The following is a 13,182-nucleotide window of genomic DNA, read 5'->3' as shown; positions in this document are numbered from 1 at the left end:
TGTTGTTGTTGTTGTTGTTGTTGTTGTTGTTGTTGTTGTTGTTGTTGTTGTTGTTGTTGTTGTTGTTGTTGTTGTTGTTGTTGTTGTTGTTGTTGCTGTTGTTGCTGTTGTCGCTGCTGTTATCACCAATAAAAGCCCCGCTGAACTTCTTAGCGTGCCGGCGGCTGATGGTCAGAAGCTTCTTGTCGATATACTCCAGGACCGTGGCCTCTTTTGCGGACCCCGGCCGCAGAGGGTGGGCTCGTGGTTTGGGGAGAAGCGATGGTGTTGCGGTGGATGTGGTGGGGGTCGGGGATGGAAGATGTGCTGATGGTGGGATGAAGCCTCCTCCTCCTCCTCCTCCTCCTCCTCCTCCTTGCCCTCCTCCCATGTCTCCAGCGTCTTGTCCGCGGGGCATGGTCGCTGGTGAGCGTGCAGCCATGTAGATAATATGGATTTTTCTTGTTGGGTTCGATCAGTTTAACAGTGCGGTAGAGGTGTCCTGGCTTTTATCGCGAGCTACGAAGTAGAGAAGATCCGAAGAAGATGGTGGTCGTACCGTACCGCAGAGCTATCTGCTAACGTATCTTGCGTGACGTCGAACTACCCAATGAGGTATAGCGGGTTCTCGGTGGCTTGGACTCAGCGGCGAGCGACGTCGCAAGAACAAAGGAAATTTAAACGAAACATCGGTTTTTATTGGAAGACCTCCAGAATCACAGGGTGATGTCGCATGCAAGCAATTAAGTAGTAACTAGTGGTAGCGGCAGTGGTGGTGGTGGTGGTGGTGCCACCTACGGAAAGCTTGACAGCTCTTTCAAAGCTCGGTCCTATTCATCTTCAAATATTTTGCTACTTAGAACAGCATACCTCAAAAGTCCTCAGTACTGCTTGGCGACTGCTCCCTGTCCTAAGCCCGTTACCTGTTTAGAAGGTATCCCCTCCGATTCTGTGATGCCTCTGGCCATGCAAGTCCATAAATTGGGGACTTGTGGCAAGGCAGTTGGCGGTTAGAATGGGTGTCGAGATCCCAACCACGGAAAGTCTACAGAATTCGCGACATAAGCCTCTTCGTCTGGAAAAAAAATAAATTGATCCAAGCGATCGCCAGTGCTGGCCCGACTTCCGATACGCTCTCTGTTCCCGAGAAGTGAATTAGCACATATTCGAGCAAAAGACCCATGAATCTCCACAATGTATAGTGCCAAGCTCTGGCTTCAGAAAGGTGAGAAGATTGAGTAATGCTGGTTTGTGAAGGCATGGCAGGACATCAAGCTGCTAGCTGAGTCTTGCTACTCTGGCCCCAGCGTATTCATCATATTCATACAGAGTACGGGAAAACAGGTTGGGTGTAGGGGCACAAACATAAACGTAGCACTCACATCAATCATTGGAGATATTGGCCTCTACCTCAAACACAGTATTCTATCTACCTGAAAGACTCGACTTTTGGAATTAATCCCTCCCTAACGCCGCGCTAAACCAAGACGATGTGTGGAATAATTGACTGTAGAAAATCCCGGCCGAGAGACACAATCACTCGGGCTGCAGAGAAGGGCACATGGAATGCGTTAGCTTCTTGCAATCAACGAGGCCCCAGAAGAGCAAACGCAAAAGAACCGAACTGAGGCAAACTCACCGTGAATTTTCCCTTTCTCCTCTTCAGATCCACCAACTTCCTCTTATCTTCATTGAACTTCCGCAACAGCTCATGTTGCCTCTCCTTCCGCTTCTCTCGGGACTGGAAGCGGTAGAAGTCCTCCAGGCCCTCCTGCTTCTTCTTCTGCTTCTCGATCAACTCGCGGGCCTCATCCTCGTGGGTCGCGTCCGCCAGCTTGGGTCCACTCGTGACCGTCACGAAGCCATCCTCGTCCGGCTCCTGGGCCTTGCGCGCCGCCTCGCGCTTCCGGCTCTCAGCCACCTGCTCGAACACCGTCATGAAATCGTTGACCGTGCGGAGCAACTCTCCACGGCTGGGGTACCGGGCCTGCGAGTGGAAGAGATACCGCTCCAGCCCGAGAGCCGGCACCCGGTCCTCGTCAAGCCCTTCCCCCCAGACAATTTTTTTACTGCTGCTGCCACTGACCGCCTTGCGCGCGACCTTCCGGGCAGCCTTCAGACTGGCCTCCATGCTGGGCTGATCCACAAAGACCACGACGGCGTGCGCTCCGCTCTTCTGGAGCGGTCGGTCCCAGACCGCGGGGAGTTCGATATCCTCCAGCTGAGACTCCAGCTCATCCGCGGTGACGCGCTTCCGTTTCTTGGCCTTGCTGCCGCCGATATTTGCCTGCGGGAGCGCAGCCTGATTCTTCTTCGTGGGGACGGACTCGAAGTGGACGCGCTCGACGCGGCCGGCCGAAAGCTGGGTACCGAATAGGTGGCGCAAGTGAGTTTCGGTCGTGTCGACGGGCACGTTGACAATGAACATCGAGCGAGGAGTGTCTTCGTCCGGAATGCGAGGCTCGTGGGCGCGGAGATACATGTAATGCGTGGCAGCCTTTGCAGAGGAGGTCTTGGGGAGCTGTAGGGGCAGCACGGCGTAGCCCGCCACCTCGAGGTCTTTCTTCATCGTAGCAATTCGAGATCCTAACTTGAAACAAAACCACCCGATTGTTTGACGCAAATTATGTGAGCGGAAGCAGGAGATTGGGATGGACGCGCAGCCAAAGAAAATTGTAATCGGGGTACCTTTTTTTTCTATTGGGGCGGGGAGATGATTTTGCACCGGCAGTTTGGAAGGCGGAGAAAGGCTACCTTACCCCGACAAGCAGAGACGTCCGAAAGGAAGAGCTTAAGTCAATTGACAACTAACACGAAAGACGCACATATTCGTACAGTACATTCAAGTAGCATCTCGAAGGAAATGAAGCTTGCCATGGTGATGAAAATTACAGCCATCGATGACTCGGTAATCAGTCGCGAACATCCGACATGCACCCTGTCATGTTATGCCCTAGGGATATACATATTCCACTACACCTTGTCTGGATCATTGATTCCGCCGCTGGTAATCAGATAAGTTGCCTCGCGCTCAGGACAATCTGAGAAGAGTTAGAAAGAGTCCATGTTCGATGAAGGTAGCCTGGCAAACCCGGGGAATCCTGGATCTTGGCCACTCGCTCCTCGCCACGCCCCTTTCGAAGTAGCACTCGGGTTGTAGATGCATGCGCAAGGACATGCCCACCAACTGGCTTACGGCCATCGGCCCCGGCAAACAGAGCGCTGGCGCCAGGGTCACTTTGAACCTGATTTGTCTGCATCTCGATGAGAATAGGTCCGAACATCTGGTATATAAGGTTAGAAGGAAGAAGACAAACCATCAGGACGCAGACGTTGAACTCTGAACGCTCAGATATATTTTAGTTTTGCGACGTATCTTATGTAAGGGTTGCATGTATGTAGCACCATACCTTCAGCCATATGGGCAAGTCTCATCAGGAATTGATTCAATTTCTGCTGACGCTCTGCAAGTTCCCCACGTCCACAGTAGTCGACGCGGAAGCAGTTCATGATGCTGTCAATTATCAGCAGCCGATACTCCCCGGAGGCAAACTCGCGACTCAGGGTATTCAGTAGCTCTAGCTGATGCTCGCTGTTCAGGGCTCGAGCGTAAGCGATGTTCTCCTGCGTGGAATCTGGGTCAACCCCAAAGCGTTCGGCGATCTGAGCAATGCGCTCGGGTCTGAAAGTGCCTTCCGTATCGATATATGCCACTTTGCCATCGGCCCCGCCCATATCCTTTGGAAGCTGGGCAATAACGGACATGGTATGCGAGAGTTGGGTCTTGCCGCAGCGGAACTCACCATACACCTCGCTGATGCTCATGCTCTGAAAGCCTCTGCGAGTACCATCATGATTAGAATACTTCACTGGCGCATATTGCAAGGTAACAGAACCCTACCCTCCTAAGATGGAGTCGAACTGTGTGCTCCCTGTTGAAATGCGTACCACCTTTTTGCGCCGGTGGCTCAGCTCCATCGCTGTCATGAAACCAGAGGCCGAGGGCTGATTCTGGGCTATGAGATTCAACACTCGGAGGAATTTTCGAGAATTGAAGCACCCACCAGGCATTTTTGAATAGCGTCCTTGATCTTCTCGACTTTGACTTCACTGAAGCCGCGAATCTTCAGCAATGTTCTCCGCGTGGCGCTATGAACGGACTGCAGAGAAAGCCAACAGGTGAGCAGATGGTATAGCGACGGAGCGGCTGGACACGATGGCATACTGCAATTGTGAAGTAACCATTCGCCTTCAACTTGTTGATATCTGCAACTCCAATCCCTAAATGCAAATGAGCTGAATGAAGTAGGGAAAGAATGAAGAAAGCAGTCAAAGAGTGGCCAAAGGAGTACCGTGAGACTGGATTGAATCAATATCGACGATGAAGGCCTTTTATAGGAGAAAAGGAGTTCAGCTTTTAGCAAACAGGATTTTCCAAACAACAAGCGAAATGAGAGGATGAGTAGGGGATTTACATCGTTCTCGAACTCGTCACTTGTGTCAGAGCCCGGCATGATTCTTGCTTGAAAGCGCCGGATTAAAGTCGTCTAGAATATGCGTCGACGAATAAAGATCACAGTGTCGCCTGTTGCTTGGATCCGATTGTAAAAGGCAAGGTAGAGTATCTTAGTAAGAAATGGGCGAAGCCATGGCGTGGGAGGTAACAACAGTACTGCATGTACATTGTAGTATCCAGCAGGCGCAGCAGCACAGAACTGAAAAACCCAACAGTGGTACCACTGACGGAGCACGCACTACGCAAGCCCAACATCCACCTACTCATTGACCTGCGAGCAAGAAGATTACTTTCAATGGTGTTTCTTTGTTTTGAAATTTTTGTTTCGCTTCCCAATCGAAGTATATGAGAAGGATATAGTACGAAAAGATGAGGTTGCCACAGCGCCAGGTAGATCTTTTCACCACTCACACATCTTCAGCAAATACACACCCATACACAATTCCAGCCACTCCTCCTTAAAGCCTGTTCCCATGCATGCAAACGCGCTCGCTTCGGTCCACCATTTGTCTGTTCTGCGCTCAATTAACCCGTCGCCTCGCCAGGGCCTCGTCTCCTTTTCTTGCCGCATCTGATTTGTGTAAATGAGAAAGATACCCGAGGTGATCAATAGACGCCATCCATAAAGTCCCTGAGCAGTGTGTTTAGGACCCAAGCAGTAAGGAAAACCAAGACTTCGTGAAACTTTTGTTGTTCGTCGTATACATAACGGAGATTGAAATCAGTCGGTACCAAGAGTTGTAATGATGGGAGGCCGCAATATATGCAAAGGAAGAAACGTGGAATAAAAAGAAAATCGAGACCAATGTCGGCTAGCCCTAATACAAAAAGAAAGAATGGGAATGGCTCCCAATGACTGGGAATGAACAATCGTAGAGCTTTATTTACGCAACAGCGGCGGGAGCTGCAGGCGCAACAGCGGCGGCCTCTTGGCTGGCCTCAGCACCGGCGGCAGGGGCAGGGGCAGCAGGGGCAGCAGTAGTCGCATCGACAGGCTTCGAGACATCACCGTTGGGGCAATCGCGAGAGATGTGGCCGGCCTGGGAGCACTTGTAGCAAACCTTGCCGGCAGAGCTCAAGGGGCCACCGTTGGGAGCGGTGCAGTCGCGAGAAATGTGGCCCTGAAAATCGTTAGTCAGGACGAATGGAAGGGACAGGAGGTGGGTAATTGGAAGCCATACCAGCTTGCCGCAGGCGTAGCACTTCATGGCCTGAGCCTGGCAATCACGGGCAAAGTGGTTGGGGCCACCGCACTTGTAGCAGGTGGCAGGACGAGAATATCCGCCACGGAAGCCGGGGTTGAAGGCACCCCGGGGGCCAGCAGGGGCCCGAGGAGCACCCGTAGCAGGAGCGGTACAGTTGCGCTAGGAAATGATCAATGAGTTTACTTTCGGAGCGATTGTGTTCAGGTGGACCGTCGACATACAGCGATATGGCCGGGCTGGCCGCAGTTGTAGCAGCGGCCGTTGGCATTGTTAAGGCGAAGCGTGGGACAATCAGCCTGAACGTGGCCTACCCCCTGGCAGTTGTAGCACTGCTTGGCTAAAAGACCGTATATCAGAATCCTCATCGTAAACGAGATATCTTGAGGCACGCTTACACTCGGTGGTACGGGGAAGCGGGCAGCTGCTGGACTCATGTCCTGTGAGCGGGTTAAATATGTTCTTGGTGCGTATGTGACATGCATCGCATGAGACGTACCGGGCTGCTTGCCTGTGATATGAGAGGGTGGTTAGCGATTGAATAGAGCAGCTACAGCAGCTTAGATAGATCATTGGATTGCACCCACAGTTGTAGCAAAGACGCTCAGACGAAGAGCAGACCTCTACACGAGCCAATTAGCGATTTTTGGCCTGGGCCTCAGGCGTTTCTGAACCATCAACTAACCAGCAAAGTGGCCAATGTTGCCACACTTGTAGCAGGCTCGGCGAGACAACAACATTGTTGAAGAATGGAATGAGCCTATGTGTAATTATAATCATCGCCGTCAGCGGTTCTGAAGTCAATAAAGTGTGCTTGCAGTATTTATTGTCGAGCTGTTCGCCGCTGGTCGCATTGGAAAGATTCCGGCGCCATGCAACCTCTTCCCCATCCCCCGAAGACTTGGGCAAGAACCGTGGAAGTTATCAGAGACCCGCCACATTGCTGTATATAACTCGCATGCAATTGTTCCTCTCAAGCGCATTGTGGAGAATTGACTGCAGGCAGATCGTGGACGGGAGCAAAAATCGGGAACAGCGGCCAAAGAAAGTTGCAAGAATAGTCGCGCAATGCGGCCACCGGGAATGCAGCACGATGAGGGAGACGTAAGAAAGTACTCACTCTTTCCTAGATTATGAGCAAAAGGAGACCAGTGAGACACCCTTCCAATCTTTGGCAGGAGGCCTGATAGAGTCGTTAGCTCGAGAAGCTTGGAGAAATCAACACTTTTGACAGCCTGCTCCTTGACAGAGTGGGCTGACATAAGACCAAGCAGGTGAAAAATTGTCACGGAACGGAAAATTGGCAAAAGTAACACTAACCGAGCATGAGATACGCTGGATGATTTGATAGACTAGGAAACTAGGAAGAGATATGATACGAGATCGAGAACCTATTGGATTCGGGTAATCTAAATTTAATGATATACAAGCCCCAAGGAAGAGTAGATGAGGACAAGGTAGAAAATTGACGGAATTCTAGAGTACCAGTCGAAGTCATAAGCGATTGAGTTAAGTAAGCAAGGGAACAGAAAGAGACCGATTTTGTGATGTATGGTTACAGTCAATTGTTACGAACGGTAATTTATAATCCAATCTTCTGTAGGTTCCAGAGCCAGTTCCAGATCCAAGTTAGCTCCCGGGCTTTCCCGTAAGTTCTCGGTGCAAGGGTTTGGCCGGAAGGTTGAATCCTCCCCGGATTAGCACCGGTGGAAGGAGGCAATGCCAGGTGCCCTGTTGTCGGGTCCGGCAGTACACTTATATCGTACCCAATGTATTGTGAGTGTATTCAGTACTGTATTGTCATTGTGTTTCCTTCATTCCAGTGTCAATAGCACAATTCTTGACCGATGAACCTACAGCCCAATTTGAAGTACTCATGTCCGCAGTGTCCCTGAGCCTCTCCAGAGGCTGAAGCTGTAAAACCTCATTTCATGAGCTGGTATACTAGAAGTGGTTCTTTCAGCCACTGGAACCCAATGACAGCAGCTATACAATCAAGGCTGGTAAGTGGCAAACCATGCTTCCAGCTGAGCAGCGTTCCATGGTTCTTTCCTGTATTATTGATCTGCCATGTGCATACAGCAAGCAGCAAGCTATCACACTTTGTAAACGCACTTCAATATACTCCCGAATTCTTGCCGCAGTTAAGCTGCAGTATCAATGCTTGAATATGTCCATTACATGCACTTTATTCCATCCCAGCTGGTCATGCTTATGATAGTTTTGTGCGCGACTTCACTCCTCCTTCTCAATAACCGCCGGGGCCTTGATCTCACGGCCTTTGAGGAATTCCAGCCCCTCACCGCCCTATCGAATAGTTGTCTTAGTCTCCATTGTGCCATGACGCGGAATGCAAACCAAAGGGAGTAGGTATACTTACGTAGCTGATCAGTGGGGAGACTTCAACACCAACTGCTTCGCCTTCAGTGACGACAACACCACCCGCCTTTTCAATCCAACGCTGTCCCTGGTTCATGATGTCTGCCTTGCTGGTGTCCGGGTCATCTTCGCCGGTGCCCCGAGCGTTCTTCAGTGGCGAGAATTCGTCCTCGCGGCGCACTTCGATGCATGCAAACTTCTCCAGTGGCGTCAGGGGGAAGACGTCGAAGACAAATTGCTCGAGCTTGACGCCGTTGGGCTTTTCCGGCTTGAAGAACTCGCCAGTCTCGGTGTTGATGCAGGGAATCTTCTTGCGGGCCACGTGATGAGGCAGCTTGTGGCTCCATGTCTCAATCGATTCGAAGAAACGGAACGAGTAGTAGTGGTTGACAATGTTCGCCGCACGGAACTTGAGGACGTCGGGTTGCTTAGGGTCTTTGGCCTCAGCTGTCTCTTTATCGATCTCGGAGTACTCGACAACGTCGGGCTTGCCATTCTTCTGGAGAATCAAGCCCACGGACTCAGTAGCATTGCGCTTCCGGACTACCTTGGTAGCGATATCAACCTTCTTCGAGGCGGCGAAACCGATGAAAACGGGGTCAGCAACCTTGACGAGGCAGTTATCGACACAGTATGTGTGAATGTGCTCGATTCCACGCTTGCGCATATCCTCTCTGACGCCGGAGGTGATAAGGGCCAGATAAATACCACCGTTGCCATCGGGAGCCACGGCTGCCTGTATAAGAGTGATCAGAACGTCAGAACCCAAGACCCTTAGCGGTAGAAACTGGTCCAACTCAACGTACCTTGGATTTGCTCTCCATCAGGATCTTGCCTTCGTTGGAGATACAAGGCAAGACGCCCTGCTCAAAAATGACCACATTGCTCTTGTCCAACCCGAAGTAGTTGTGCTGGCGGAAGAATTCCTCTGTCGGTTTGCGAGTAGGACCACTGGTCATCACATACCATGGGATGGCAGCGTCCTTCCCAGTAACCTTTTTGGCCAAAAGCTGCAACTTGACGATGCGCTCCGCCTGGATTTGGAAGAGAGACTTGTGGCTTGGAAGGCCAATGTCGAAGCAGCCCTTAGGAGCTGAGCTACCCAGGCGCGTTCCCTGCCCACCAGCCATGAGGACCACGGCCACCTTGTTGTCCGCAGTCAGCTGCAGTCCTTCTTCATACCATCTCTGGATGTCGCTAGGGTCCGAATCCAGGATGGAGGCGGTAGCCACATCAGGGAGGGGTTCCAGCGAGGCAGGACCTTCCTGGGCTTTTGGAGGGTTCAAGGCCTTGTCGGCCAACTCATTGATGCGGTTGGGGTCGAAATTGCTCAATTGGTGAAAAAGCTGGGTCTTCTCCGCGGACTTCAATTCATCGACGAAGGCGAAAACGTGTTCTTGTTTGGCATCAGTGTACTTCTGTCTGAGCTGCTGGAATTCTTCGGGCGATGGCTCCCGAAGAGCGTTCTCGGGCTGGCTGTGGAAAAGGTTGGAGACGGTCTCCTTAATGGCGGCGGCAGCCATGATGAACAGCGAGAAATCAAAGGGTATCACAGGTAAGATAGACTGACGGGATGAGGAGGAGGAGGAAGAGGAGAGGTAGTAGTAGTAGTTGAAAAGAGTGAAGAATGAGGGAAGAGGAAAAGGAAGAAGATGGAGGGGGGAAGAAGCTGTTATTAGCGCGGGGTGAACTGGGAAGAGGAGGGAAGGGACGGGGAGGGGAAGATCGGCCCTTAAACAAAACAACCTACGTAATTCACTACAACCAAACAAATAAGCTGGGATGAAACCAGCGATTATTATTACTTAGTTGTTATTATTGTTATTATTATTATTAGTACATACTTTGACTACGGAGGTAGTTTACGTGCCATGATTGTTGCCCCCAAACCCGTCACTGACCGCCAGAAAGACCCCTGGTTTCAGGGGATCGATCATTCTTAGTACAGTACAATTAATTATTTTTAGACTCAATTATGGGTTGGAGAGTCAGGCAAACGGAAGATGCAAAGGACTCAACCGGAGGGAGGAGGGGCCAAGCTGGACAAACACAGCCAATCTGCGGTAGGAGGCGGGGCATACCATCGTATAATATTGCGTGGAGCCAGCCCAGTCTGACTTACGGCCTCACCTCGAAGGCTACTTACTTCAAGGTTTACTAGATCAATAACCGCATCTATGTTCTCTAGGATGACCAATCCAGCCCCGCGAGAGGTCATATGTGATTTGAACAACCTTGCACGTCTCCATGATACTAGGTAGCTCCCGAGCCTGGCCAAATGGGTGAACACCCTGTACTGTGCAAAAGGACTGGATTACCAGGAAAGCTGGAAGGCAGGAAGGCAGGTAGTCTACCATAGTACTGTACATAGTAGGTTAGGGTGGTATACATCATTTCATAGCCATGAAGGTCTTCGTCTTGTCTTTCCTTGATCGCTTGATCATCGGCGTCGGCGATCCCGATACCTATCATCGTCGCGACGTTCATACTGCTGGTCGCCATACGAGTCTTTCCGTACTGGACTTCGATTGTGCGATCGATCTCGGTAGCGACTACGGTAAGAGTCTCGCCGGGGACTTCGACTAGCTTGTCTATCACGGCGCTCGTTCCGCCGAGGGCTTCGGCTGTATGACCTATCTCGACGAGGGGCAGACAAGCGTCCAGACTCTTTCCTGTCGAAGACCATCGAATAGTCCTCCCGGCGACGTGCATTGTTGTTGTCAGCGGCTCGGTACTGGCGTTTCTTCTCAAGTCCAGCTACACCGCCAAACCCACCCCGCTGACCACTGCGCTTGGTAATGGTTGCGTTACGCCAGCTCTCCGATAGTTTTGATACCTAGTGCATCGAGTGGTCAGCAGCGTCCGACGAAAAGGTGCGAGGTAGTATTGCTTACACTTTGCGAGAAATCAACATGGATGCGGTGATCGTCAATTAGAACACCCTGCATCTTGAAGTAGGCCTGTTCACAGTCCTTTTGATTCTCGAATTCGATAAAGGCATATTGAAGGCTGTCGCCTGTTCGCTTGTCCCGGATCACTTCGCACGAGAGAATTGGGCCAAAGCGGCTGAAAATTAGGTTGAGGTCCTCATCTGAAATCGTGTGTCAGTTTGGCTTGAGTTAAATAGCATGGGGCATAGATGATCGAAGAGGACATGGGTTTGTACCTTGGGTGACTGGGTTCAGCTTGCAGACGAACAATACATTCTCTGGTGGCTTGACCTCGGCAAATGGAAGGTCGCCTACCATCTCTAGGGTCAACGCCTGCGCTCTGGCCTCACGCTCCCGTCGTAGCTTTTCCAGTGCCTCCTCATCCATATTGTCGTCGAGATCCTCGTCATCTGCGATTCTCACCGTAGCCAATTGTGCCTTGGATGGCACCGGGCTCTCCGCTGGCTCCACCAGTCCCGGGGGGTCATTGAAGGGATCGTCGAGAATCACAGTGTGACGAATTCTGATATCCTTGAGTGGCCGCCCGCGATCATCGATGAAGACTTCGTTCACCTTCTCTAGAACGTCGAATCCTTCCACGACCTTGCCAAAGATCACTGCCTTGCCATCTAAGTAGTCGAGACCCTCGCCAAGGGTTATAAGGAACTGGCTGCCGGCAATGCGCAGATCTGGGTCGTTGGGAGAAGGGACAGTCGCCATGCTCACAGTCCCTCGCTCGTCGTGTTTCAATTTGGGAGGGATTGGGAGTGAGAAGGTGCGCTGGGAGGGACCTTGCAACAAGCCCCATATCGAAGATCCGCCATCGCTCTCGGGGGAATCAGGTCCCAAGGGATCGCCGGTTTGAAAGGTAAAATTCTTTTGGACGCTGTGGACGGGCGAAAAATTGTAGTACTTGACTTTGCATAGCTTCAGGAAGCTACAGTGGGAGACCATAGATAGCTTAGTTTTCGTTCAGCCACTCGACTTGTACGCGTGCAGGAGAGCATGACAAGAGTACCAAAATGAAGGGATGACACAGCAAGAAATGGTAAGGGGACACATACTTCTCGCAGGCCTTTGGTGACTCGTCGACCAACAGATCAATGACGATGTCGCCGAGAGAGGTTTCCAGCAGGACGCTCATGGCGGATCCCCGGTAGTTGCGGGTGATATCGCGAGGATCGACGGTGCGTAAGACAAAAACAGAAAAGGAGAGTGAAAAAGAACCAAAGGGGAAAAGATGCGAGTGATCCGAATGAAAAGAAGAACCAGGAAGGTCCGGGGGGGGGGGGAAAGAGGGGGTAAGAGGTCGAATTGAAAGCTGCCAAAAGGACGAGCGGGAATTACTTGTAAGAGGGAGGATGATTTGATGCAAACCAGGCAAGGTACGGACGGAGTACAGTCAATAAGAGTGACAAAAGTTATGTTGCGGAGCCGCTACTACGCTGCCGCCCAGCCTATTCCTACCTGAGCAGAGTGTCGGCGGCCCCCCGTCGTAGATCATCGCTGTTCGACTACTGGACATACTCATGTACATGTATGTACATATTACATACTGTACAATTCTGACTTTCTGATGGACTGCGTAGTCAGTCTATTGTTGGGGTAGTGGAGTACTATTTACAGTTACTGTATAGTACTGCTTCATGATCCTTCGACATATTCCGTTCCTATAGTATTTTAAACTGCTTATGCTGCTGCTGCCGCTGCAGCCATCACTACCATCACCACCACTATTCCACATAAATTCTATCGCTCTATCATCCGGACTCTTGGAGGCCTTGATGGAGTTAGACTGATTTGTTCTAGATCTTCAACTATCGTCCTCGGAAAAGGGACTGCCTGCCTGTTTCCAGCAGCCACAAAAAGTTCTTCCCCACTCCTCCAAAGAACCTTCACTCAAACTACCTCTCCCCCCCACCCCGTGTCACCCGATTGACAGCGACTCGACGGTCATACAAGCTCCGAAAGGAGCATTCGTCGCTGAATCAATCATCTTCGACAGCTTCGAGGTGTTCTTGCTGTCGGATGGATGTTCCGGCGCCCCTCTCGTGTAACCGCCGTTACTTTGGAACTAGAGCCGGATATCTTCCGGGAAACCTCGTTGGACGAACAACTTAGGGGTAAGAGATAGTGCTTGCGCTAGGCCTGGACCGAGATTTAGCTGGTAACCGTG

General features: G+C 51.2%; 5 protein-coding genes across 5 annotated transcripts in view; all 5 read right to left on the bottom strand.

The window, feature by feature from the left end:
• BO82DRAFT_272059 (general transcription factor IIH subunit TFB6 family) overlaps positions 1 to 370 on the bottom strand; it is a gene marked incomplete at both ends in the record, with an annotated part of 1,289 nt that extends 919 nt beyond the window's left edge. Inside the window, one exon of the mRNA XM_025631011.1 lies at positions 127 to 370. Coding sequence (XP_025497140.1) covers positions 127 to 370 — 244 coding nt within the window. The remainder of the gene's footprint in view (positions 1 to 126) is intronic.
• A 1,006-nt stretch (positions 371 to 1,376) lies between these two features.
• On the bottom strand, positions 1,377 to 2,769 carry BO82DRAFT_54568 (putative ribosomal small subunit assembly protein). The gene is made up of 2 exons (XM_025641317.1): positions 1,619 to 2,769; positions 1,377 to 1,524 (listed from the first exon to the last, which is right to left on the bottom strand). The coding sequence occupies exons 1-2, from the start codon at positions 2,546 to 2,548 to the stop codon at positions 1,516 to 1,518; spliced, it is 939 nt and encodes a 312-aa protein (XP_025497139.1). The 5' UTR covers positions 2,549 to 2,769; the 3' UTR covers positions 1,377 to 1,515.
• Positions 2,770 to 5,222: 2,453 nt separating this feature from the next.
• Positions 5,223 to 6,437, bottom strand: gisB (putative zinc knuckle nucleic acid binding protein; the record flags this gene model as incomplete). The annotated part of the gene is made up of 5 exons (XM_025639853.1): positions 5,223 to 5,859; positions 5,922 to 6,037; positions 6,096 to 6,137; positions 6,197 to 6,208; positions 6,383 to 6,437. 5 exons carry the CDS (start codon positions 6,435 to 6,437, stop codon positions 5,380 to 5,382), a joined length of 705 nt encoding a protein of 234 aa, XP_025497138.1. The 3' UTR covers positions 5,223 to 5,379.
• Positions 6,438 to 7,879: 1,442 nt separating this feature from the next.
• Positions 7,880 to 9,771, bottom strand: BO82DRAFT_350042 (UDP-N-acetylglucosamine diphosphorylase). The gene is made up of 2 exons (XM_025634040.1): positions 8,883 to 9,771; positions 7,880 to 8,812 (listed from the first exon to the last, which is right to left on the bottom strand). Exons 1-2 carry the CDS (start codon positions 9,597 to 9,599, stop codon positions 8,021 to 8,023), a joined length of 1,509 nt encoding a protein of 502 aa, XP_025497137.1. The 5' UTR covers positions 9,600 to 9,771; the 3' UTR covers positions 7,880 to 8,020.
• Positions 9,772 to 10,375: 604 nt separating this feature from the next.
• BO82DRAFT_350040 (cyclophilin-like protein) lies at positions 10,376 to 12,301 on the bottom strand. Its single transcript, XM_025634039.1, has 4 exons — positions 12,071 to 12,301; positions 11,243 to 11,943; positions 10,971 to 11,167; positions 10,376 to 10,912 (listed from the first exon to the last, which is right to left on the bottom strand). The coding sequence occupies exons 1-4, from the start codon at positions 12,148 to 12,150 to the stop codon at positions 10,517 to 10,519; spliced, it is 1,374 nt and encodes a 457-aa protein (XP_025497136.1). The 5' UTR covers positions 12,151 to 12,301; the 3' UTR covers positions 10,376 to 10,516.
• Between the last annotated feature and the right edge of the window lie 881 nt (positions 12,302 to 13,182).

The sequence above is a fragment of the Aspergillus uvarum genome (assembly GCF_003184745.1).
Source record: "Aspergillus uvarum CBS 121591 unplaced genomic scaffold BO82scaffold_2, whole genome shotgun sequence".
In the NCBI taxonomy this organism is placed as follows: domain Eukaryota; kingdom Fungi; phylum Ascomycota; class Eurotiomycetes; order Eurotiales; family Aspergillaceae; genus Aspergillus; species Aspergillus uvarum.
Note: the sequence above shows the minus strand (reverse complement) of the source record. Positions and strands in the feature narration are given on the sequence as shown.